Source organism: Symphodus melops, assembly GCF_947650265.1.
Source record: "Symphodus melops genome assembly, chromosome: 10".
Classification (NCBI taxonomy): domain Eukaryota; kingdom Metazoa; phylum Chordata; class Actinopteri; order Labriformes; family Labridae; genus Symphodus; species Symphodus melops.
In genome coordinates, this window is record NC_136700.1 from 3,706,269 (window position 1) to 3,730,996 (window position 24,728).

Here is a 24,728-nt window from a genome sequence, read left to right on the forward strand (position 1 = left end):
AAGCCGCTTTGCTCCTGAAACCTGTCTTTTGTGTGCAGAGAAGATTTGTAAGACAGAAGCAAAGACACAGTCGAGGCTTTCATGTGCGCTGGTCTGCATTTACTCTCTTGCTCTTGCATTTTCCCCACAACGTGTCCTTTACCTGACACCAGGCTCAACTCATATGCGGCTTTGGCATTTCAAGCTAAAAGAGCTTAGCATCCCAATTTCCACTGAGCAGTGAAAAGCAATAAATGGAATCCCTGTGGACACTTGCATGCTTCAGAGGTGCCTCTTTGTGGAAGGAGGAGGTAATCGTGCATAACTGCTCAAACGTCATCTGGACATGGGAGTCATAAATGAGTTCTTGCCACTTTTGGCAGATTGCACTGTCAGGAGGTAAACAACGGAAGGAATGAGGAAGGACTCATCTGATAGGAAATGTCAGAGCATGATTGGATTAAAAAAACTGCTAAATTAGGGTCATTAATCATTAGCTGAGCAAACACTGACAGGTCTCGTTCTCAAAAGCTCTCCTCTGGAACTAAGCTTAGTGTCACCCGGAAATTGTTCAATTACCGTAATACCTGATTTAAATGAAGAGTATGCCTGGTAGTGTCAATTGTTAATCGAGGAAAAGCAGCTATTATTGAGAGGTAATTGCTATCAGAAGGAGTCTGGTCATCTCATCCTGTCTTTTTTATGATTCATATGTTTGTCCCAGTTGCATAATTAATGCAACACTAAAATCACTTATATCTGATGCTGCCCACATTGTGCAGTCACAGCTCATACTGAATGCAACATGAAATGTCTTCCTCTAGTGTGGTCACAGTTGTTTTGCTCATCCTGGCCAGTGATACACATGCCAAGTGTGACATCTTAAACTCGATCATCTCTGCTGTTTCAGATGGAGAACTGAGCGTTATTCATTCAGCAGAAACTGAAATTATTCTTCGTCCATCACTCAGTCATCATCCTTCACCCAATAACCCAGTTCGCCACTGCGCAGAGCACACAGCAATTAACTGGGGGCAACATTTACACTAATGTATCACGTTTCTCTGCTCACTGCGTCGATGTAACAAACTGCACCCCAGAGGGCTGCTGCTGCAGAATGATGGCAGGGGGGCTGCAATTGATGAGGGCATGTTCGAAACCAAAAGCCTCCCTCCTCCGCCGCCACCAAGAGCAGAGCAGACATCTCATCATGCACACACTGCCCCACTGTGTGATGCAGTGATATCTGAGGAAATCTAATCAGGAGTTGCCTGACTTGAGCATAAGTCATTGGAGAGCTAATCAATGCGTTTTCTGCATGGATTATTGATATCTTTTGTGAAATTCAAGCCTTTTTTTTTTCCACTTGAGCTGCTGATTCTCCGTCAGGCATGGTTTGAGTGGCTCTGTGTAATGCAGTGAGAACAAGACTGAGGACGTGGGAAGATGTGTCTCATATCTGATTATGTGAAGATGTCTCAGTCCCTTATTTGTGCCAGGGCCTGTGTGGTTGTAATGTGTGTGTTATGTGTGTGCAAACATGTGCAGAGCTGCTCAGTAGACTCAAGTTTGCATGACTAATATAAATGTGTGAATGCCTTTATATGAGAGGAGAGGGACACAGCTCTCTACTGAGTATCATCTTAATTAAACCAAATTTCCCTCAAAGACTCTACAGGCAGCTATTTTAGATTGCAATTAGGCGTGCTTCATACAGTTAAGCACTCGTCCACAAGTCTCTACTGGTGCGTCGTCGATTCAATATTTTAGACTACTTTTCTGCATAATTCTTCCAGAAGTAGCATACTGCAGGAATGCACATCCTATTCACTTTATTTTCAGGGAATTACCTCATCACTGAACCATTGCTGTTCCCACAGTCATATTCCACCAAATGGATGAGGCATCCAAGGGCAATATTACGGCTGTGATAATCACATTCCCCCAGGCAGTCTGGGCTCCCTGGCCAGCTTTGTCACATGCAATTTTAATGCGATTTTAGTGCTGGTGACCACAATAAGTGTTATACCCTCCCAATGAATCACTCAGGGTTTCACATTGGGTTTCATTTGCAGACTTGAGATTGCATCACCATAAATGCACGTGTGTTCGGGAACAGTTGCAGCTGCTGCTGCTGATACCTCAGGTGCATCCAGAGGCCAGTCGCTGTTCGGGCGGAGCTCACTCCTGAGACGTTTGGAGAATGTGTGTCACAGAATCAACCCTGAAAAAAGAGTATAGACAGATACTAAAATCAGAGGTGAAATGATAACGATACTTGAGACGAGCTTTACTTGTATCATGCCCCCTTTCTATTAATGTACATACCTCTGTACCGTTGCAAATGAGGGTTCTCCCTCAATGTGTTTTCCGAGGATTTAAATAGATGATGATGATGAAATTAAATAAATACATTTCATAAGGGAGGGCTGATTAATGATGCTGACATGACGTAAACAATGTTTGTCTTGTGTCATTCAGGTCCTCGGATTGAGAAACTGTTTTAGGAGACCATAATGACTGTGGATAAATGGATCTCATCTCAGAAAACATCTCATTTATGAAGTTGTTTGCTATGTATGTGAAGCCACACCTGTTTCATTCAGCAGCACAAAGGCAACCTTTATTTTCCCCTTGTTATGACACCTTCATAATGTTTACTAAATGTGAGGCAGGATATGCAAATCGAAGCCCCGATAAATTATTATTGATATACTTCTTATATAGTTTTGTGTGTGCGTGCATATATATGTTTTGGAAATGCAGTTTGACCACAACACCCCTGGCCTTTGCTGGAATATGACATTGAAACAAACAAACTACTGTTAAGATGCTACCAAGGAAGGTAACCTGTCTTTGATGATTTATCTCCTTGCTGCATGGAGTCATAGCAGGTTCCTTATTAGGAAAAGGCTGCAAGTTAGTTATCAAGGAGGAAGTGTACTGGGCAACCTTTGAAATGACACCGAACAAACACACCGCTCTCCTCACAAGGGCACATGGTCTGCACTTCATAGTGAAGCATTAAATAATGAATGTGTTTTCATTTGACCATGTGTTCTTTCTATCCAATGCTGCAACATGTGCATCTCTGTGGAGATTGTTTTTTACGCTCTGCACCAAGATAAAGCCTCCTCCCAGCCCCTTGATGCTGCAGAGCACCATAAGAAGAAAGAGTCATCCAAAAGACTTAGTGCCACTGGTGACAGAGCCTCAGCGTCCTGCCTACCAAAACACTCATTTGGGGTGAGACATCATTATCATCATTCCTTCCTGTTGCTTGAAGAGAAAGTGACAAATTCCCCCGTCTCCAATTATGCTCTTGTTTAATTACTTCCATTTACCAAGGTATTAATTCAGATCCCTCTCCTCAAACCCTCACTAATTCCACTATGAAGCATTGTCACCCATAATTTCCGCGCAGTACACAGTTCATGACTTTAGTAAGTCAGCCTGCTGGCATAGTGGAACCAAAATCCTAAAATGTGGCTGAGTCACAGCTCAGAGGGTGTAATAATAAGATAAGGAATACATTATGAAAAAGTGTAATATAGTGTGCAGCTCAGAGTAATAATAATAAGAGTTAAATGTGTGCAAAAGCCTGTTACGTGATTCAGCTGTTTGTGTTGCAGAGTTTGGATGTGATACAAAAAGAATTTGTCATGAAATTATACCTGCACTAGTCTGGTGTTGCAGGTCTAAATTAGCTGTGAAAATCTCCATTAAAAAAAGGACACAGCATATTGATGCTGGATAAAATTAAAAGTGTGACTCAGAACAGAACTGGCTGGCAGCATCATCAATTTTGCATTAAGGTTTGTGTCCCTATAGTATTTTTAAAACATAATTTATATTCTTATATTTGCTATATTGTCTGTGATTATTTGTTAAGTATAAATGTACAGGTGCACAGTATACAACTGAGACACCAGGAACTCAAATAATCCTGAGCAGCTCTGCTTTCATTCATCGTCTAACAATAATTTGTAACTCATTGTGGAGATGCTGTCTCCCAGGAACTAACCAAGATAATATCCGTTTGTTTATATTTTTTTTGTCAGATGCACCATGAACCATAGAGGCTATATTTTCACGATATGATGACGTACGCAATCTGTCCAGTAATCTTTAAGTAAAAGGCTCCCAGAGTTGTTCCACCGAAACTGTTATAAGCCCTCCACATCTTGCCAGCAGGAGTCTCACGACCACTAGTGTTTATGATGGGGAGCTGAAAAAAAAAAAAAAAAAAACCCCTAGAGAAAATCAAAGCGGAAGTGAGGAAGTAAGCGGGCTGAGAAAACTTTTTTGGAGAAACTTGGAGACGGCTGTGTTACATCGGGTCTGCGGGATGCAAACTGTGTTGGTCTGTGCGCACAGTTGAACAGTTGGACAGGACGTCTTTCGTCGTTGAGGGTACAATGGGACTCCCCACTTTGGAGTTCAGTGACTCGTTCCTGGACAGTCCGGACTTCAGAGAGCGCCTCAAATGTCACGAGATCGAGCTCGAGCGGACCAACAAATTCATCAAAGACCTCATCAAGGATGGAAACATGCTCATCACTGCGCTCAGGAGTAAGTGCGCTCCTTTCTCCGATCACGTGACATAACTGTAACTACCTGAAAGCCACAGGCGACTCGTAATTAGAGGGAGCCTTCATTAGCGCGTATTGAAGTCCAAAGTGTGAGAGTGGTCCTGTCTCTCTTTCATGTCTCAACAAGGAGGGTTGTCAGCGTTTATACCCCTGCTAAAAGCTTCCAATACAACAACTGCACGCATTTCATTACTTTGAGGTTGTTTAAGCATCCTGTCGTTTGCCTTTGTGTCTGCAGACTCGGAGTCAAAACAATTATAGGAATGGCTTTACTCCAGGGGTGTCCAAAGTGCGGCCCGGGGGCCATTTGTGGCCCTTGAGTGGATTTTTTGTGGCCCTTGACTTCAAATCGAAGAATCAGAAGATTTTGGCCCCAGGCCTCATCAGATGGCATATTTCATTATGTTTTTCTTATACCTATAAAAGCCTGACTATTCTTTACAAAAAATTAGAACACAACAGTTTCCCACTGCAATTAGTTATTGTGTATTTACATAATTTTTTGAAGAGGTCAAAATACAAAAAGTTCCTTCCAATATTTAAAAAAAAAACAATCAAACAAAAAAACCCTGTGGCCCGTGAGCAATTCTAACGTGACAATTTTGGCCCGCAAGAAAAAAAGTTTGGACACCACTGCTTTACTCTAATGACACCTGATCATAAAGCCTCATGCTGGCATGTGAGGAACATTGAGGCAGAGCTGGACTGAATAAACTTCAGTCCATTCATGAGAGATGCTTTCACCTTCAGGCTTTAACGTCACCCCTCGAAAGTTAATGAAAACGGGCTATTTTTTAATAAGTGTATGAATGGGAGCTGTGGGACTGTCTCAGCTCTTTGACATGGGTCACTGTCCTCTCAAATTCCACCACGCTCATTAAAGTTTGCACTTCCTGTTCTGCTGTGTGTCCCTGTGGGGATGGGAGTTTGGTCTGTTGCCGTCAGAAGTGTGCCTGCGAAATGGAGAGATATTAGAAGTACGGGCCTGATAAATATGGAAAGGAGCTGGTCTGGGATGGAATGGGAAAGTCTCAGCAGTAACCCATTACTTCTTTCATGATTCGTCCCTGCGTGGTCCTGTCAGCCTTTACTGTGAGAAAGCGTCACTCTTCGTGCTTCCACTCTTCTTCCCCTACCAGGACGTCGACTGTACATGTGTTTGCTTTTTGTTGCTGTGGCGAACGAGGAAATGAGTCTGTCGTTGAAGCTGAAATACAACAGATGAGTTCTCAACAGGGGTCTAAGTTGCAATATCAAAGTTCTTCTAGTTTGTAGAATATCAGACAGATACAACTCATTAGTTTTTACATGCAGCACATTATTACTCTGTTATGTCTGTGGGATGTGGTGTCGACATTTTCATTGATTCGATGGCAACACAGAATGATGCATAATGAAGTGTATACACCGCCAGCTTTAAGCCAAAAGAGGAAACAGATTGATATTGTAAGTTTAAAAAAAACCTACATACTTTTCAATACCACACATTTTAAAATGAGGAATTCTAACTTGGACTGATGAGACATTTCAATAATAGAAACATATCCCCATTTTCTCTGTAAGACCAAATCGGCCTTTTTGAACGTTGAGCTTGATGAAGACTGATGGGACAACTGTCACACATAATGAGTGTTTGCTATGACATACGTTTACATTGGTTAAGAAAACTTTGGAAGCATTTTGCATTCACGTGGGAACATGAAAACCTGCTCTGTTGTTCTTGTATTAATGGGATTATTATCACCAAATTACCAGTCACGATGTGTTTTCATTTGCCAGCACAGCACCGGTGTCTCTGTTGCACTATATTCAGTTGTTTTGTCTCTCTAATCACCAGGCAGTCCAGTTGAATGCAGTCTTTAGGTTACTCACATTATTATTAATAAAGCATGTAGTCTGACAGACCAGAGAAGGGTTTCAGTCTGAACTGCAAAGATCGAAGTTAGGTGTGCAAAGTGGACAAACTAATAAAAATAGCATCTATGTTAACCACACAAGTATCACCCCTTGTTTCAGACCCAAAGAGCAATACAAGAAGTCAACAGTATGGAGAATGTTAGCTACTTTAAATAAGAGCCTCCGTTGGCCCTCTGAAGATCCTGCATCTCATTGGTTCAAAGAACAGAGCAGGTTTCTAGTTTTTCATGTGAATGCGATACGCCTCTGTAGAAAAGTGACATTCAGTGCATCTGGAGATTTGTCGAGAGCCTTTGTGGGTGTTGTTTTCACTGTTTCTGTTCCGTGTTTCTGTGGGTTCTCTCGATGTCAACAGAAACGATGAGAAGCACTTCGGAGGGCAGCTGAAGGCCAAACCTATTTTGTAGCTTTTCTGCAGAAATATTGTTGTGTCAGTGGGCAGGGCGCCACAGGAGGACACACACACACAGCCTGCTCGCTGCTTTATTCATGGCATTTAGGACACTCACTTGCAAGGTGCCAAAGGTCAATGCAGCTTAATACCCAATGAGACCTTTACGCCCAGTTTTCAGAATGCACGTTAGAAAGGTGAGCTGAGTCTTCGATTGCCTTTGATAAGTTCATGGTTACAGGAAGCTGCGAATCTAAAGACCTATTGAATACATGTCCCCACTCCAAGAAAGGTAAAACAGAGGAATGTAAAACATCAAGTGATGAAGCTCGATGTTTATTCCCTCACATTTCAGAACCCAAAAATGTAGCACCGCTACGCCGCGCGTCGGAAGATTGTGTTTGTCTTCGTCAAGACGAGCTGCAGCCCACTTGAAGAGTCTCAGTCAGGGGCGGAGTGTGAGCACAGGAAGAGGAGAGACGGCGGTAAATTATTGATGGTCTTAAACTCTGGATGCCACAGAGGTTTACGACCCCTTTATGACCCACCATCAGCGGTGACATTACTGGAAGACCTCTAATAGACCCTTTTTTAATAGTTATTATCTCATGTTTCAGGATTGAATATTGTGCTGTGATTCATCGTTCTGCACATGCTGTTATCAAGCGTGGATTGTCTTTCATGTTCAGAAATGAGCAGTGAAATGTTTCATCACACGTTACTACACTCGGCAGTATCTTAAATCGATTACTGTCCTGAAGCGTGCAAGTGCAGAGTCTAGTCGGGTACATGTTACTCCTCACTTGTTGGTAAAGATAGTTGGCAGCTTTTTCCTTCAAAAATGAAATGCTTTTTAAATCACCACTCTGATTTTGATCCTTTGTGTTGTTTTGGTTGATGCTGGATGTTTCTGGGCCGGAGGCTGGTGTGTTTCTGCCGGGCCAATCACAGCGCACAGATGAGTTTAGGAGGTGATGCAGTTCAGCGATTTGGATTAAACCAGTAAAGTGGAGACAATTTAACCATAGTGAGGTGAAACGCCACACAGGTAAAACTGGTTCCAAAATGAGGTTGGCTTAAATTACCAACACATGCAGAGTTAGCTAGTTTTCTGTTGGACAGGCAGCTGCCAAACACCGGTGATTATGTTTAACACACAAGGAATTTAACTTATACTTATGTAGCCTGTGCTCTCTATACAATGTGAACATTAAAAAAAAAAGACAGTCTTTAGTGTAGTGTTCAAGGGGAGGCTTGTGGACTAGTCCTTTATTGGTACGGATTGTTTGTTCTGGGTGTTGGTCTCATCTATCTGCAGACGCTGTAGCTTACTATCTGCGGCTGGCACCAGCTGTTAACAGCTGGTGTAAATAACCAGCCTGCCTTGTATAAATCCCTCTGCTAGCCTGTCATTGAATACACTAAAAACACTGATAAGGTCTTTGTGGGCAGGAGTGATCAGAGCTCACCAGTTTGTATGGTAAGAACTTGGATGGTCGGCAGACGTCATTGGCGGTCAGTTTTTAGTCCTTTGGGTTTTGTGTGTTGACCTGTGCATCCTGTGGGAGTTCCACTGTTCTCCGTCTCCACAGTGATAGAGAGCGCATTGACTCTCACCGGCTGACTGATGAATGTGTATGTGTGTGTGTGTGTGTGTGTTGCTTACCCCGCCTTTTGGACAACCGCTTGTTTTGTCAGCTTTTAGTCTTTAAAAACAGATTACGCAGTGACGGTTGCTGATCCACATTTAGTGGGCATGTCTTGTTAAAAGCTGCTCAAAGTGGCACCATCAACACTTTGCTTAAAACCCACAGGCTGTGCGCCTCGATTTAAATACATATAAAACATTGTACACCGCTTTGCACTGAAGGCACATAAGTGGCTCCAGAGCAGTGACGGTGTCTTCGGAGACTTGCTTTGCCTCGGGTAAGACTGCAGGTGATGAATTTTGTCCTTCACTAATTATTCACAGACAGTTGTTAAAGAATGAGCCGACTCTGGCTGTGTAAAGACAGGAAACTGGCGTAACCGAGCACTTTGCAGGTGTTAGGATTAAGTGTCTGTGCGGATGAGTGTTATGTTGGGAATGCTATGATTATAGAAACTATCAGTTCTGAATGAAAAGGTGTGCTAATGCTCCAAATGGTAAAGCTTGTACTGCACGTTTAGTCTTCTGACTGCTCGACATGTTTTTACACAGCCGGTCACACCTCCACATTCACACACTGATGACAGAGGCTGCTGGGTAAAGTGTCCGTCAGTGTTAACTCATCCTCCTATTTATACACGCTCAAGTGCCGCAGACAAAAGGGAGGATGAAATGAACCCTATTTCACTCCGTTTCCTACACCTTTTTGGGTTTTTTTTTGGTACGGTAACGTCGGGTTGCCATGACACCAGAAAAAAAAACAAAAAAAAAACTCAAACACTATCGATCCCTCCTTCAACACCACAACAACAGGAGAAATCCTCAGCACTGCATGTTTGGGTGAATTATTGTTTTTTTTTTAAGCATGCGGGAAAAGTCCAGACTGATGAAATTGAACAAACACTTCCTCATCGAATCCCTGCCAACAAATTTGGGATCGATTCCTCGACACACCGCTGAAAGCAGTTTTTTGAAAAGCTACAGTACATTCCCATGATATCAATCATTAAAACAACAGGGATGATGAATATACATTTCTGTTGTGGTTACGTTGGAGCAGAAATACTAAAATAGTTGATTATAGATTTGAACACTGCCCTCTAGTGGTTGGGGGTTTCAACATGAATCAAAATCAAACTATGAATCTATTCTTCTTATGATTTATCTTTTTTGGGGGGAGAATCGATAAACTTTATCCATTATTCATTTCATAGAACTATCAAATGTAACGTTTCACACATTTGTGAGTATTTGTTCTACACTGCAGAGCCAGCGTTGTGTTGGCTGCTTGTCGCTCCAGCTGGTCGAGTGTTTTCTTCAGGAAGCTGTTCATCACTGCCTCTCTCCAGACCTGGAGCTCAGATGTTGTGCTGAAGTGAAAGAGTTCCCCCAGGTGCCCACTGTCTCTGCACACACTATTCAGGCACCTTTTCGAAGAAGGCCTTTTCGAAGAAGATTCGTGAACCCCGCAAAGCATTTAATTTTTACAAGCTTTTAAAAGCACTCTGAGATGAGCTCCGTCTAAACAAGACGACAGCACATTATTATGTTCGCCACTGTGTGTCACGCCTGTTCACCACGCAGCTCCAGACCAGCGCCTTCTCCCTCAGATACAAGCCATAATGAAAGGCTGACACACTTGGGTGTTGCTTCTATAAAAATCACTGTTTTTAACAAGTCTGTAAGCAGCATCTTTACCTCCTCCAACTGTGCCTGCATAATTCTGTATTTATGCAATTTAATACGACTATATTTAGTGTCAAATTCTACTTCATGAAGAAGCCGGGAGATTTTTAAAGCCCTTCCAGATTAGAGAAGTCTGAGTGTTTGTTTGTTTGAGGACAGATGATGCTCCCCAGGCGCAGCCACAGGAAGTGTCCTGTAAACACACTGAAACCATCCCCCATCCTCCCTCTGATAGCACGGGCCCGCCGGACATCATATGCTTCAGTCTGTGTGTGTGTGTGTGGTCAGTGTTTGTATGTGCAGTGTGTGTGTGTGTGTAGTCAGTGTGTGTGTATGTGCTGTGTGTGTGTGTGTGTTTGTGCAGTGTGCAGTGTGTGTGTGTGTAAGTGCAGTGTGTGGGCTTGGTCCGTCCGTGTAGTCACTGTGTGTGTGTACGTGCAGTGTGTGTTTTGTATCTGCAGTGTGTGTGTAGTCAGTACTTGTGTGTGTATGTGCAGTGTGTGTGTAGTCAGTGTGTGTATGCAGTGTGTGTATGTGCAGTGTGTGTGTAGTCAGTGTGTGTAGTGTGTAGTCAGTGTGTGTGTATGTGCAGTGTGTGTGTGTGTAGTCATTGTGTAGTCAGTGTGTGTGTGTGTAGTCAGTGTGTGTGTATGTGCAGTGTGTGTAGTCAGTGTGTGTGCATGTGCAGTGTGTGTGTGTGTGTGCAGTGTGTGTGTATGTGCAGTGTGTGTGTGTGTGCAGTGTGTGTGTGTGCAGTGTGTGTGTAGTCAGTGTGTGTGTAATCAGTGTGTGTGTATGTGCAGTGTGTGTGTGTATGTGCAGTGTGTGTGTGTGCAGTGTGTGTGTATGTGCAGTGTGTGTGTGTGTGCAGTGTGTGTGTATGTGCAGTGTGTGTGTATGTGCAGTGTGTGTGTATGTGCAGTGTGTGTGTATGTGCAGTGTGTGTGTATGTGCAGTGTGTGTGTGTGTGTGTATGTGCAGTGTGTGTAGTGTGTGCAGTGTGTGTGTATGTGCAGTGTGTGTGCAGTGTGTGTGTGTGTGTGTGTATGTGCAGTGTGTGTGCAGTGTGTGTGTGTGTGCAGTGTGTGTATGTGCAGTGTGTGTGTGTGTGCAGTGTGTGTGTATGTGCAGTGTGTGTAGTGTGTGCAGTGTGTGTGTATGTGCAGTGTGTATGTGCAGTGTGTGTGTAGTCAGTGTGTGTGTATGTGCAGTGTGTGTAGTGTGTAGTCAGTGTGTGTAGTGTGTAGTCAGTGTGTGTAGTGTGTAGTCAGTGTGTGTAGTGTGTAGTCAGTGTGTGTGTATGTGCAGTGTGTGTGTATGTGCAGTGTGTGTGTATGTGCAGTGTGTGTAGTGTGTGCAGTGTGTGTGTATGTGCAGTGTGTGTAGTGTGTGCAGTGTGTGTGTATGTGCAGTGTGTGTAGTGTGTAGTCAGTGTGTGTAGTGTGTAGTCAGTGTGTGTAGTGTGTAGTCAGTGTGTGTGTATGTGCAGTGTGTGTGTATGTGCAGTGTGTGTAGTGTGTGCAGTGTGTGTGTGTGTGCAGTGTGTGTGTATGTGCAGTGTGTGTAGTGTGTAGTCAGTGTGTGTGTATGTGCAGTGTGTGTAGTGTGTAGTCAGTGTGTGTAGTGTGTAGTCAGTGTGTGTGTATGTGCAGTGTGTGTAGTGTGTGCAGTGTGTGTGTATGTGCAGTGTGTAGTCAGTGTGTGTAGTCAGTATAGCAGGCTGCGTGTTGCAGGATTACAGCATGTAGAATGTATTGCAGTCACTTTGACTCGTGTGATGAATTGCAGCTCTTGTTATGGAGATAAAAACAGCAGTTCAGAGTTTCAGTGACTTGTTGAGCGGTGATCGCGGCTCTGCGAGGGACGCGGCTGTTTGTGTGGACGGTTTCTGATAACAAGGATTAGACGCTGTGGTGGTGAAAGCTGCTTCTGCTCAGACTGTGCAGGGAAAGGTGTTAGACTCGGGATGGAGGTCTGTCCTGACGCCAGCGTTGTTACTACTGCCAATCAGAGTGATTGTCAGGGAGCACGCCATTTTCATGTTAACAGTCGGCTGGCGTCGCACGCTGCTGCTTTTGTGGCTCCTTCAGACCGGGAAGAATAAAGTGATGCGTTAGTGTCGCACCTCCACAACATCAAAAGATCTCTCCGCCTCTCCAGCTGGATGTGTTGAGTGTTGAACTTTTGAGAATATGTGTGTGCGTTTCTCTTTTTCTGCTCAGTGTAGATAAAGTGCCTCATTGACCAGAAATGTGACATATAAATCTAATATCTTTATTATCAGGATGAAAGCTATGGTTCAGAATGTAAGGGTCTGAAGATGGCAGCATGATGTTGTCTTATAGGTGTGTGTGTGTGTGTGTGTGTGTGTGTGTGTTGTTCATATGTCTAAGTTACATTTCCTGACTGCCTCATTCAGGCAAACTTTATCAAACCAACGGAAAGTAAGAGATGAAGAATTTCCACGTGGACCGGGGGGGGGGGGGCAGTTCTGCACCCCTCTTTTGTTTTTCCGTCGTCTCCCTCTGAAGAGTCTCTCTGGGTAATTGTTTGCGCCATGATAAGAACAGCAGCCCCCCCCCCCCCCCACACACACACACACATTAAAGCTGTTCTGTAAAAATCTTATTGTGAAGTGGTGTGCCAACTATTATTACACATCCAAGTGAAACTGCTTCTCTGTTTTTTTTTCCCCCTCTCTGTGCTCTCCTCCCTTCAGAGGCGAGTTCATCTCTGTCAGAGTTTGTGTCAGATGTGCTGTGAGAGTGTCTTCTGAAAGGAAAAAATCTCTCAACTCCGTCGAAAGGCTGCAGACCGGGTGATAAATGGTGGAGGCCGGCCCGGCTGGCTTCTTTCATTCCCACAGAATTGCAGAGCTAATAACTCTGATCCTGTTCTTTGGAGTTTAAGAATTGGCTGTGGCGTTGCATCAGCCTCGTATCAAACGCTCAGGGTCAGGCTCCTTCTTCTCCAACGCTTGTTTTTCCGACCGTTTAGACCAGACAGAGACGTTCACGTGTTCTGCAGGGAAGTGTGAGCAGAGACGAATGCATCTCTCTCATCCTGAAGCTCATCAGCAACCTGTTTGTTGTTCATACTGAGGTCATTGATTTAATAATGGAGCAGACAGTCAGCACACACATACAGGGGGGCTAGAGGGAGAATCCTGTACTATGATTGGTTGTTTGCTTTGACAGAGGCGGGACTTGTGTTTAAATCAACTGTTTTGGTCACTATAAAGCCACCATTGCATTTTAAAGAATACATTTTGTGCTTGAATTGTGACTTCAATGTGGACATGCATCTTTTCTAATGTCCTTAAAGGATGAAGCTGGAGAAGATCGAAACGTTGCTGCTCTTTTGTATCGTTCAGTATCAGAAACACACAGAATGTAAAGGAGACGTGATTAATGGAGTGAAGGGTGGATAAATGCCACTCCTGAATGTGTGTGTGTGTTTGTGTGTGTGTGTGTGTGTGTGCGTTAGTAACACTTCTGGTGCTGCTGAAGTCCGTGGTTAAGTTGTCAAAAAAGTTTGGCCCGCCTCCGCACTCGCATCCAATGGGTGTAAGTACACTGTAATGGATGTTCTTCTTCTTCTTCTTCTTCTTCTTCTCTTGAATATCAGTCGTGGATGGACTCTGACACCACGGCGAACTTTCTTACTTGAGTTTTAAAGGAAGTGTTGGTCAACATGCATTTGAATAGTAGAGTATACGGAATATGACTTTAGCCCAGAGACAGTGTTCTCTCTGTTCGTCTCTTCCCTTCATGTTTAATTCAGCAGTTTTAAGACCTCTCTCCTCAAAAATGAGTCCGGAGGTTGACCAACTGCTACTTAAAGTTACAGCCTGCTGCCACTCATTAGATAGGGCTTTTTGTTTCATGCAGAGGTCTGCTGTGGGAAACGTTCAGTATGCTGCAGGAGTACAGCAAGCCAGTGTGCTCGGCTCTCCTCACGCAGCTCTTCTCTCTCTCTCTCTCTCTCTCTCTCTCCTGCTGGGCGACTGACAGCTGAATGTTACAGCGAGCAGGCTGAAGGGGCCTTACCTGTGGGGCCGCTTCCGTGTTACAATCCCTCCAAATGGAATCAAAGTGGCACCGTGCACCCCACTGGTGCATCAAAGACATCGCCTCAGCTCTCGTTAAGCTGGGTGCATAGAAGCCTTGAACGCCTTCTCATGTGAAATGCGCTGCGTCTCGCTGAACACAGGAAGTAGCTGCTGGTTCTCACCAGCGTGCTCGTGTGCAGACAGACAGTCCGTACGTACGAAAGAAGAGCATCCCGGCTACGCTGTTGTTTTCCGTTTGTTCTCCTCAATGAAAGACAAAGACGTGTGCTAAAGTCTGGTAAATGCTAAACAGAAATTACCTTGACAGCACTCGGAGCCATTTGACGGAAAGTGTAAATACGTAGCTGTTCAGCAAAAAAAAGGCTGAATGCTTTATTGTGCAGATAGTTGCTTTTTAATGGAGCACATTTATGCAGTGACTCAAGGTTTTAAAAGCCTTCGTGCACTCATTAGCGTTAAAGTACTTCATTAAAAGCCCTACGAACAATGCGAGGAGTAAAAATGCACAACCAGGATGCTGTTGGGTAATCAGCGCTGTGCGGAGCATGTCGGTCACAGACAACACACGAGGGCTGCACATGTCGAGGCATGTTGCAGCCTCAGTCAGCAAGAGTGTATATTTTATAACCTTGGGCCTGATTTACTAAACGTTTGCATGTATGAAAAAATGTGCTATCTGATCTTGTGTAGGTCATTCCAGATGTCTTTGTTCACCACCTTATTTGCCTCTATGAAGGTTTATTCTCTGATGGGCCCACTGCCCAACAGAAATGTAGTTTTGCTTATGTAAATTATGTAATCTGATTTTTTTTTCAGATTACAAAGATTACATTTCAAAGAAACAGTCAGAAAAAAAATCAACTAAATCAAGCCACTCATTGGCTAAGTCTCGGGCGTGCAGTGAGGATTGCTCTTTGATATGAGCAAAACAACTCGTATTGTCCAAACAGTACGTTTGCCTTAATGAATTTGCAAAACGAGGCGTTTCTGCCTCAGCGTGCAAAATACTGGGAGGAGAAAATGCAAAGAAGTTAAGTTAGTACACGCAACGTGATTTACCAAGACGGGCAAAAATTGCGGTGGTTGTGACGGCGTCTGAATTTAACCCCTTTTGAAAGGAATGTGCGAATCCAGGAGCCCCAGTGTGACGCGCTGCAGGCTGCAGTTAGGAGGAGACAATAAAAGACGTGTTAACATGTTTAAATGACAGAAAAAATAAATGGCATGCATTTATTTCTTTGTCTTGCTTCAATAATAGTTTAAAAGAAACGCCACGATTAAACTGTAACTGAACATTAGCAGCCTCTGCCTTCTAAAGAATTTCATCATTGACACTTGCGTCTCCCTATTTCCCTCTTCTAACACTTTGTCCTGCCCTCGCTCGAGGTTTATTTTCAGCTCTATGCTCTGCGCTTTGTTAGTCCAATTAGTCTCTCCCAGCGAGGTGATGGCTCAGACATTGACTCGTGGTGTCACATTAACACGTTTCAAAACCGATGATCCAACTTACTTGGAAACTTTGCACACACTTAAAAAAAAGAAATGCTGCTAAATGGAATTAGGTAGTATGACGCGTCTAATAGCTGACGCGAGATGGGACCGTTCTGATCGAATATCAGGAATGAGTTTGACACTGACAGCATTTACAGATCACAAATTTAGCTGAAGAAACACAGTGTTATCAGATACCAGGGCTGCAACTCATGCTGGTCGACTGTGATCACTAAAATGATGATTCCAATGATCAGAGAAGGTTTTGCACATTTCTTAATGTGTCTTCTGAGCTTCTGTTTTGTCTTGAGCTTGAAGCCTGGTAGCTCTTATGCTAAGTGTTTGCTCGCTGCTAGCGGTGAGATAAAGAGATGAGACGTGTTCTAAGGGAAAGCTTCCCCACTCTGACGGACTGCTGGACTGCTAAGTTGAATGTTGAAGACAATTTTTGAAGAGACGTCCAACATGTCCAGCTGAGATCCTCCTCAGCGCTCGGCTCGAGAAGACGCACAGCACGAAGAAACATGACGAACGATCAACGATTACATCGGTCTCCAACAAATGTTGTCGTCGACTGTCGTGGACAATATCGACGCATCGCTGCACCTGAAGATAACAGCACGAGGATCGAAGAAAAGTCTGACAGAGAGGCTTAAGCTATACAAATACAAGGAAAACAAAAGAGCTGCAACTCATGATAACTGACATCAATGATCTTATTGTTTTCAGGTACCTTAAATGCTCATCTCAATATCCCACCACCCAAAGAGACAACTTCAAAAACAATCGATTTTCCCAGCAGCTGAACGGTCTCAAGCTAACAGGCTGGATTGTTTTTGTACATGAGAAAATAAGCAGCAAGTTTTTTTTAATTTTTTACAATTTTTTGCAATTGTTTGCAGCTTTTAGCCAACACATTAGCAGTTCATGCTGCTTTTGATTTGACTCTTTGATTAGTCGACTTCTGCAGCTCTACCAAACTTTAGGACACGTCCACAGACGTGGACGAAGTCTTGCATCGCGCTGATGTCAAATCCATGCATGTCCTGAGTTTTCATTTCGCGGCGGTCCGTGCACCTCTTCCTCTGCGTGCATCCAAACGGCAGACTTTCCCTGCAGCGTCGTCTGTGTTTTGTCAGGGCTTGTCAGGTGATGGAATTAGGTAGTATGCGGTTGCCCTGGAGACGAGATAAAGTGTGCACCCATGGGGGCTCTGCTGTGTGGAGACTGACAGCCATAGTCCTCTCTCTCACATCTCACACACACACACACACACACACACACACACACACACACACACACTGGGCGCTGACTCGGGGAGCTGCTCCATCCAGCCGTGTCTTGGCTGGATGGTCAGAGGTCTCCTCTTTGATTAAAAGCTGCTCAGGAGGACAGTCCACCAGGACGATTGGTCAGTCTGTTTTTGACTGAGAGAGGGAGCATCAGTGCAGGTCAAACTCAGATAGGGGTAGAAATACTCCAGGCAGGGTAAGATGAGACGTGTGCTGAGGGTAATAAAATTAGAAGGTGCTATTTTAAGGTGCTGCTGGTATAAATAGAGTGTAAATGAGCTCTTTCTTTTGACTTCAGAGAGACTCTTCATGTGGTAAATAGCATCCTCAGATTCACACCTTATCAAAGTTACGCTCCTTTCCTTTTTTTTTTCTCCTTCTCTCCTCTGAACAGCACAGCTCGCTTTCACCGCCACACTCCTGCCTCTGTCAGAGCAGACGTAGAGGAGTGAGTCCAACTATCAGGGGAACCATGAAGCCCCCCCCCCCCCCCCATTACACCTGAAGAAGGTTCCTCCTTCTTTCTGTCTCTTCCTTTCTGCTCAGGTGGAAAGTAATGTAGCAGTACAGCATCAGACTCGCTGTGACCTCTGATTTGTATCATTGTAATAAGGCTGCCTTTGACCTGACAAATGGAGAGTCATGAGTTTGGAATCATTTTACCCAGCACTAAAAATCAGTGCTGGTCACTAGATGAGCAGCGTTTATTCATGACAAAAAGCAGGTACAGATCAACTTACTGACAATCATTCTGTCTGTGTGCCATCCTCGGAGCAGACGGTCACTGCCCACAGTTTCCAGTTCAACTGTTGATTCAGCAACACGCTGTTCTGAACTCTTTATGCCTTCACTTCTTTCCTAAAAAAAACACATCCAGCCGTTCATTTATCTTCCTTTCTCCTCGTTGCTTCCCTTCCCCGTTCACCGCTGTTACTCGGGATCACTTTAACTCACTTACTTTCTTTTGTACTCGTCGGTGCAATATTTTTCTGCAGCAGTGCACAGGGTCAAATTATTTCTGGTGATTCCCTAAGTCAGTAAATAATGCATGGGGGGGTGGCCGGGGGGGGGGGGGGGGACAATCCCACGTTTCCTGTTTCAGCTCTGTTGTGAATAATTCCTGCCCATGTTGGTGTTTAGGTTTAGCAGTGTGTTTCACCAGATATGAGGCTGGAGTGAAACTGGCTCAGTGGGCGGAGTCGCTCGTCTCTTATCCTTCCCGAGAGGAAGGTCAGGGGTTAAATCCCCAGTCTCTGCAGCTACATGTCCAATGTGCCCTTGGGCAAGAACACTTAACACCGAGCTGCTCCTGTTGCTTCGTTGGCGGAGTATGAATGTGTTTGAATGGAATTAGTTTCCACTGATGGTCGTTGTACACAGCAGCCTGTGTGAAGCGTGTTGAAGAGCGGAAAGTGATCAACCAGCTTCACTTAACATTTACCGTTTCATTTCAAAGCCTTCTTCATGTGTACCTTTGGATTTTGGAGGCAGAGGGGCGATAAAGCTTTCGTTTTTCAGGTCGCAGCTACGTCTAAATGTCAGAAGCAAAAAGATCATCGCTCATCGATGGCAACGGCGAGCTCGTCCAGGCGGCATCGACCGGAAATCAGCAGCTTGAGATTCCAAGCAGAAATGACGGGAGCTCATCGCTGGCACGTTGAGTCTCCACTCAGCAACATTAACAAGAGGTCAGAAAGACTCCAGAGGTGGAGGAGATGTCCTCCAGAGCCTTTCAGGGTGTCCGTCTCATTGAGTCAAAGTCCTGTTACGCTGCTCCGACGGAGGACGACGACACAACTATAGTATGTCCAAGCAAACGGCACTCACTGACAATTATCGCTTGTTTCTCCTCCATCAGGCTTTCCAAATAATTGATGCTCCTGTGGAGATGAAAGTATTGATTTCGGCAGGCTTTAAAAGCCGGTTGGATAAACTATTGTTGTCACAGTATGAGCTGTATGTATTTCAACACAAAATCCATTTTGCAGCAGCAGATGAGCTGGAAAGGAGCACTGAAGAGTCGAGGGCTTGTTATTCTTATTGTCAGCTTTCGGTTTGAATCATAAATAATTATTGTAAACAACAAACAGAGTCCGTGGATTGTCTTCTGCTCCGGTTTGGCTTTTCTTTTCGGTTTCGGTTCCACACATATCAACACTGCTGTTGGTGCTGCTTCCTACGTTGATTTAGCTGTCGCTTCAATCCAATCCTGTTGTGTACAGGAAGCAGCAGGAGGGAAAGGTGCTCAGTGTAAAATACCAGGAAGTGAAGTGTGAAGGCTCAGAAGACTAAAAAAGCGCCAAACAAGATCAAGTCCATTTAGCAGGAACACAGAAACTGCTTCATTCAAAGTTTCCATTCCGCTTCATGGGAACATTTTTAACTATGATAAGATCCTCGTACAATATAATATGTTTCACGACCATGGCAGCAAACAAGCTCTGGCCACCCAACATGAACTTATTAATGACCAACCTGCAGGTATACAATGCTGATCACAGCAACACGGGGCATAAAAGGTTCAAAGATCTCTCAGTCATCAGTGGAAGTGTGTGACGGCGTCTGTGCCTACCCCGTCTCTGCCTGTACTCCAGCTTTGATCATCACTTTGCTGTGATTGGGACATTTCTGTATCCTTCATGCAGAGCTCAAAGCGAAGCCTCCACGCGTCACGACTGAATGAAAAGCGTCAAGACGGGCCGACGTCTCCGCCGCGTGCTCGTCTGTGACGGCCGCCGAAGTGGATCGCGAACGTTAACGAGGCGCCACGCGGCTGAATCGTCTGCGTGACCCGCAGATCTGACTCCTTCGCGTTCATTCGAGTCGAGCTGTGTGTTACCTCAGAGTGTAAACCATCATAAAGTGATGTCTCGGTTCTGTATGATGACTTTTAGCTGTATTTACACAAGTCCCGCTCACTTCATTTTCACTCAAAGCTGTTAAAACCGTTGTCGTTATGTGAAAACGAGCATCGCAACACGTTGCTGTTTCCATTCTTTGCACAGCCCGATGAAGCATCCAGCAGAAGAAGCATGTGTGCATGCACGTGATCCAAATTTGTGTTAATGACTTTTTGCAGTTTAGATTCATGTTTTACAGACAGTAATTAATGAGTCCCCTGTCACAATGGAAGCCATGTTTGAAAGTCTGCAGTCTATGTATCTGTGTGTATTTCCCAACTTCACAGGCACGTGTGCGTCCGCTCGTTGTTCTTTGAAGCAAAGACGTGACAGAAGAAGGAGGCAGAGAAGCAATTAGTGACTCATTGTCAACAATGGATCGGAGAAGAAGGAAAAAAAAAAAAGTGCGTTTCCCACTGTGTGGGCTGACAACCAGAATGTCAGGGTGTTTGAACAGCTCCATGTACTTGTGCTTTTAATGTGAATTCAGCTGAATTATAAACCTATATAAAAGCCTTGGTCCCACTCTGAAGAGCACTCGTAAACATTGATCGCCTCGGCCACACAGCAGAGCCACACACTCGCCTTTAGGTCACTGATGGACCAAACGCACGACATCTGTTGCTTCATACCAAAGAAGTGACTGATGCACATGGTCAGCTGTTGCAGGTTTGTGTGCACGTTGTTCCTCTTGTATTCACAATCTGCTAACATGTTTGATTTGATTGTAAATAAGATCCTCAGCCTGATTGAGTTGGTGTCTTCTTTTGTCTTGTCTTGGACTGTGGTTAAAATGGACTCACCGTCTTTTATCTGACTTTCAGCCATTTCAAAGTAAAATGTATGAAATAGTGAGAAAAGGGAATCAGCCCTTCGGCCTCCAACTTCAGAGGGGCTGATTTTATTCTCTCTCTTTCTTTAAAGGAGGGAATGAATATCCTCAACACTTCCATCCACAGGTGATCCGTTCAGCACGTGTACTTTGACCTTACCTGATGGTTCATTCACTTCTACCATTCTTTAGATCCTGCACAAACATCTTATTTCTTCAAACTTCCCTCTATAAAACATCCAAACACATCAAGTGCGATGTGAAGAAAAGACATCAGTGACATATTTTCAAGTCGTCCACGCTGAGTGCAGAGGTATGCACAGGTCATCGCAACATATCTGACCTTTTGGGCGCGCTTGTTGTCTTTTTGGTTTTCTCCGTACACGGAGGAAAGTTTGGGCCTTCAGTTGAACCAGTAAGCTTCAGGAAGATGAACAAGGTTGTTTCTATAGAGTGTAGGAGGTGGGAGGATTGAATGGACTTGTATCACACAGGTTGACTCATCACTTCAAACAATGAGCAATACCTTTGGACACTTCTGGCTTATTGCTGGTTAGTCAAAGGTGGACCAATGTGTACATTCAAACTGAATGAGACAAGTCGACTTGGAGCAGGGTGGAGGTTAGAGGGGAGCTAAATCAACGTGTTGTATTTGGCTTCTTTTTCTGACTCTAGATCCGATCCAATCAACACTGTAATTTGAATTTGCACCTTAAGCCGGCCTCTCTGATGAGTCCTAAAAAAAAAAAGGTAAAATGCAAAACAGCAATTTAAAAAAAAAAAAAAAAAAAGCAAAGAGATACAAAGCTTCCACTGAAACATGACCGGTGTGAAGGTTTGAATAAAAGGCAGGACTCATTTTCTCTCTGCATCAAAAATGAAATAAAAACAACAACGCCTGAGTCTCTGGAGGTTGTGAAATGTCTCTGGTTAAAAACAAACCAAATGCCCTGTATTAAAATAACATTATACTTGTTTAGTTGTCAGTGTGAGTATTTCCTAAGGTGGAACATTTCAGAGGTTTTACATTATGTATGTGCACTTGATCATTTTTGACACAAAGGTTAGGTAGATTTATTTACTCTGGACAGATCTGTGTTTTATGATCAATGGACAAGTAATGAAGTCATTATAGATCCTGCAAAGACCACAGAGTGGATTCTTTCTTTGAATGTGAGGGGGCTTTGAGTCAGTGCTGCTGTCAGAAGTCATCCAACAGGACTCTCTTTAAATAAGACTCTTTCATGCTGTGGCTGTGACTACAACTGGAAAACTTAACGGGTCAACTGTGCCAACGTTATAATGCTAGAAGTACCACAGTAGTCCATATATGGAGAAACCAGCCAAACCTACACAAACACTATTGGCTCTGATAAGCTGTGATGTAAGATTGAGTTTAAAGTTTTTACCATCTCTGCTGCCAACCTGTCAGTACTCAAAGAACACGCTGTTTTTCAAAGTTATATGTAGGCCTTTCTCAGCTGAAGAGAGACAGGAAACAGTAGGAGGAGAGGTTGGGGGATGACGTGCAGCACAGGGCCGAGTCGAGATTCGAACCCACAGCCACTGCGATGACGTCTAATAGTGTCTGAATGTGGTGTGTGTGACTTAACTGCTAGGCCATCCGACACCCCCATAAAAAAAATAAATCAATTTGTGATGCAAAGTCGACCTCGACATGCTGGAGCATCCAGATGAATTCAGATTTATTCGATTGCTCGCACATCACTTATCTGAATGGTTTTTGGATGACAACACTGACAGCTGAACATTCTGATCATTCAGAGATTGAATCAACGTGTCTCTTCCTGTCTGATCTATTTGTATGATTTTTATTCTAATGCTCCAACCCTCTTCCTTCTTTTTTTTTTTTTTTTTTTTCAGATCTCTCTGCTGCCGTCCAGAAGTTCTCCCAGTCCCTGCAGGAGTTCCAGTTTGAGTGCATAGGTGACGCGGAGACAGATGACGAGGTGAACATCGGTGAGTCCAGATTGGCCGGGCCCATGAGGGCAGATCTCTCACTCGGCAGTCTTTCATCTTCCGTCCTCTCTGCTCTGCTCAATTAATCACACTGTCACCCCACTCAGAACCCTTCCTGACATTTCCATGAGGGTTCTCATGGGTGATACTTAAACACAATTGGCTGTCGTACTTAACCGTTTCATAAGAGCTAATATCCTCAGGCTAAGGGGAAGTGCTCAAAATGTGATACTATTGTGTTTGAGAAATTTAACATCAGCTAAAAAGAAAAGTGAATGGCTATCATCATCATCTCTGGGCAGTCTTTTCAGACACAAAATAGCCTTACACTGCAAATCCTTGGAATGGGATTTGGCTTTAAGTATAGATCTTAAAGTTGTCAGTGTTGCATGTATAATGAATGCCATTGATTTGCTTATGATGCTTCCCTTGTTTCTTTTTAATCCTATAAGAGATCAAAGGGACTAATTGTGATCAGTGTCAGAGATTAATGGAGGTGTGAACCTCCTAGCCCCCAACAGGAATATGAAAACAGCTGTGCAGAGGGCCTTCCTGCCTCTAATGGGCAGGACTCCCAGTCTGGCCTCTTCTTTGCCCCCCCTTTTTTTTTTTTCTCTCTGCTCATTATCCTCAGCTTGAGTCCTTCGCTCCATGGAGCTGCAGACTGCTGAATTACTGTCCATCTGTGAGGGCTAGACTGGGTATCGACCTCCTCTACGTGAGGCTGTAATGTTCATCTGAATGCATAATGAATAGTCATCCTGCCCTTTTTTCTCCTAAAGCTGCGGCGGTTGTGTGATCGGCAGAGTGCAGGAGAGCAATTATGCTTATTGGCAAAATCCACACCCAAATCCAGGCCTCATTAGAATCAAGCACACTTTAATTTGAGGCGATGCGCCCTCTTCCCTGGACTTCAATCGACAGCAGTGTTTGAACAGTGGATGTTCATGCTGTTATGTAGCTGGACCTGCTTCACATTAAAACTGCAAACCACTGGCCTCGTAGAAGCCAGAGCTGTGGCTGCGTCCTACGCCTCAATGACGGAGCCTTTGTTTGACTTTGTATTGATGTCAAAAACATCGAATTAAAAGCTTTGAGTAGTTAGAAGGAAAAGAAAACGTTAAAAACAATGTCAGCGTCCTAAAGTAAATAAAGTCATGTGACTGTCAGGATTTAATCGTCGTAGTTACAGGTTATCATCATACAGGAATTCTAAACTCACAGTGTTACACAACCACAAAGAAAAGTCCTTCATACCCAGTATCAGGAACTTTCTCACTTTCAGTTTGCAAACCATCTCCTGCACACGACGACAATACAAACTGTGTTTAATGTTGCAGACGTATTTGTACCATTCAGGCAGTGTTTGGAAGTTCACTTAATATTTTTGATTTGATTTCTTTCCTTTGTACTTACAATCTTTGGCACTTGTGCTACTGGTCCATCAGAATTAAAGAGGTTGTGTTGTGTTATATATTTTACAATATAGTGGAAATGAGAACTATTGAAGTATTGTCAACCTTATTTCAGATGTTTCGCTGTTTGAAAAAACAAAACCACAACGAGTGCCCGTTGGATGCTTTTTGAGAAGGGCGCTGCTGCTGCTGTAGTGGTTGTGATATAGGTTTAAATAATCCGCAGAGCTTTTTTTTCCTCTTAGTGTGGCATCATGGTGCGTTCAGCCCAGTCTTTCTCCGCTCCACGGCGCCGGGCTAAAACAAAGTGTGGGTGTGTCTGTAACTATATGATGTATCAAATAACAACAAATTTTGAAATAGAGGGAAATGTAACACCAGAAATGTAATTTCTCTCAGCTTCAGCACTAATACTGTTTGTCCTTGGCACAGAGGTGGTGAAGTTGATCTGCTGCTGAGCTCTAGTCTGCTGTGTTTTGTCACCATCTCAGAGAGAAAAGAGCATGATTTCTGTTCCTGGAAAAAAAATGAAA

At 43.9% G+C, this 24,728-nt stretch overlaps 1 protein-coding gene across 5 annotated transcripts in view; it reads left to right on the forward strand.

Annotated features, from left to right (window-relative positions):
* The first annotated feature begins 4,237 nt into the window (after nt 1-4,237).
* arhgap42b (Rho GTPase activating protein 42b) overlaps nt 4,238-24,728 on the forward strand; it is a 58,605-nt gene continuing 38,114 nt past the window's right edge. For all 5 annotated transcript variants that reach the window (XM_079354179.1, XM_079354180.1, XM_079354181.1 and 2 more), the window contains exons 1-2: nt 4,238-4,551; nt 22,685-22,780. In XM_079354179.1, the coding sequence (XP_079210305.1) occupies nt 4,398-4,551; nt 22,685-22,780 (250 nt within the window). In that variant the 5' untranslated portion in view covers nt 4,238-4,397. The remainder of the gene's footprint in view (nt 4,552-22,684; nt 22,781-24,728) is intronic.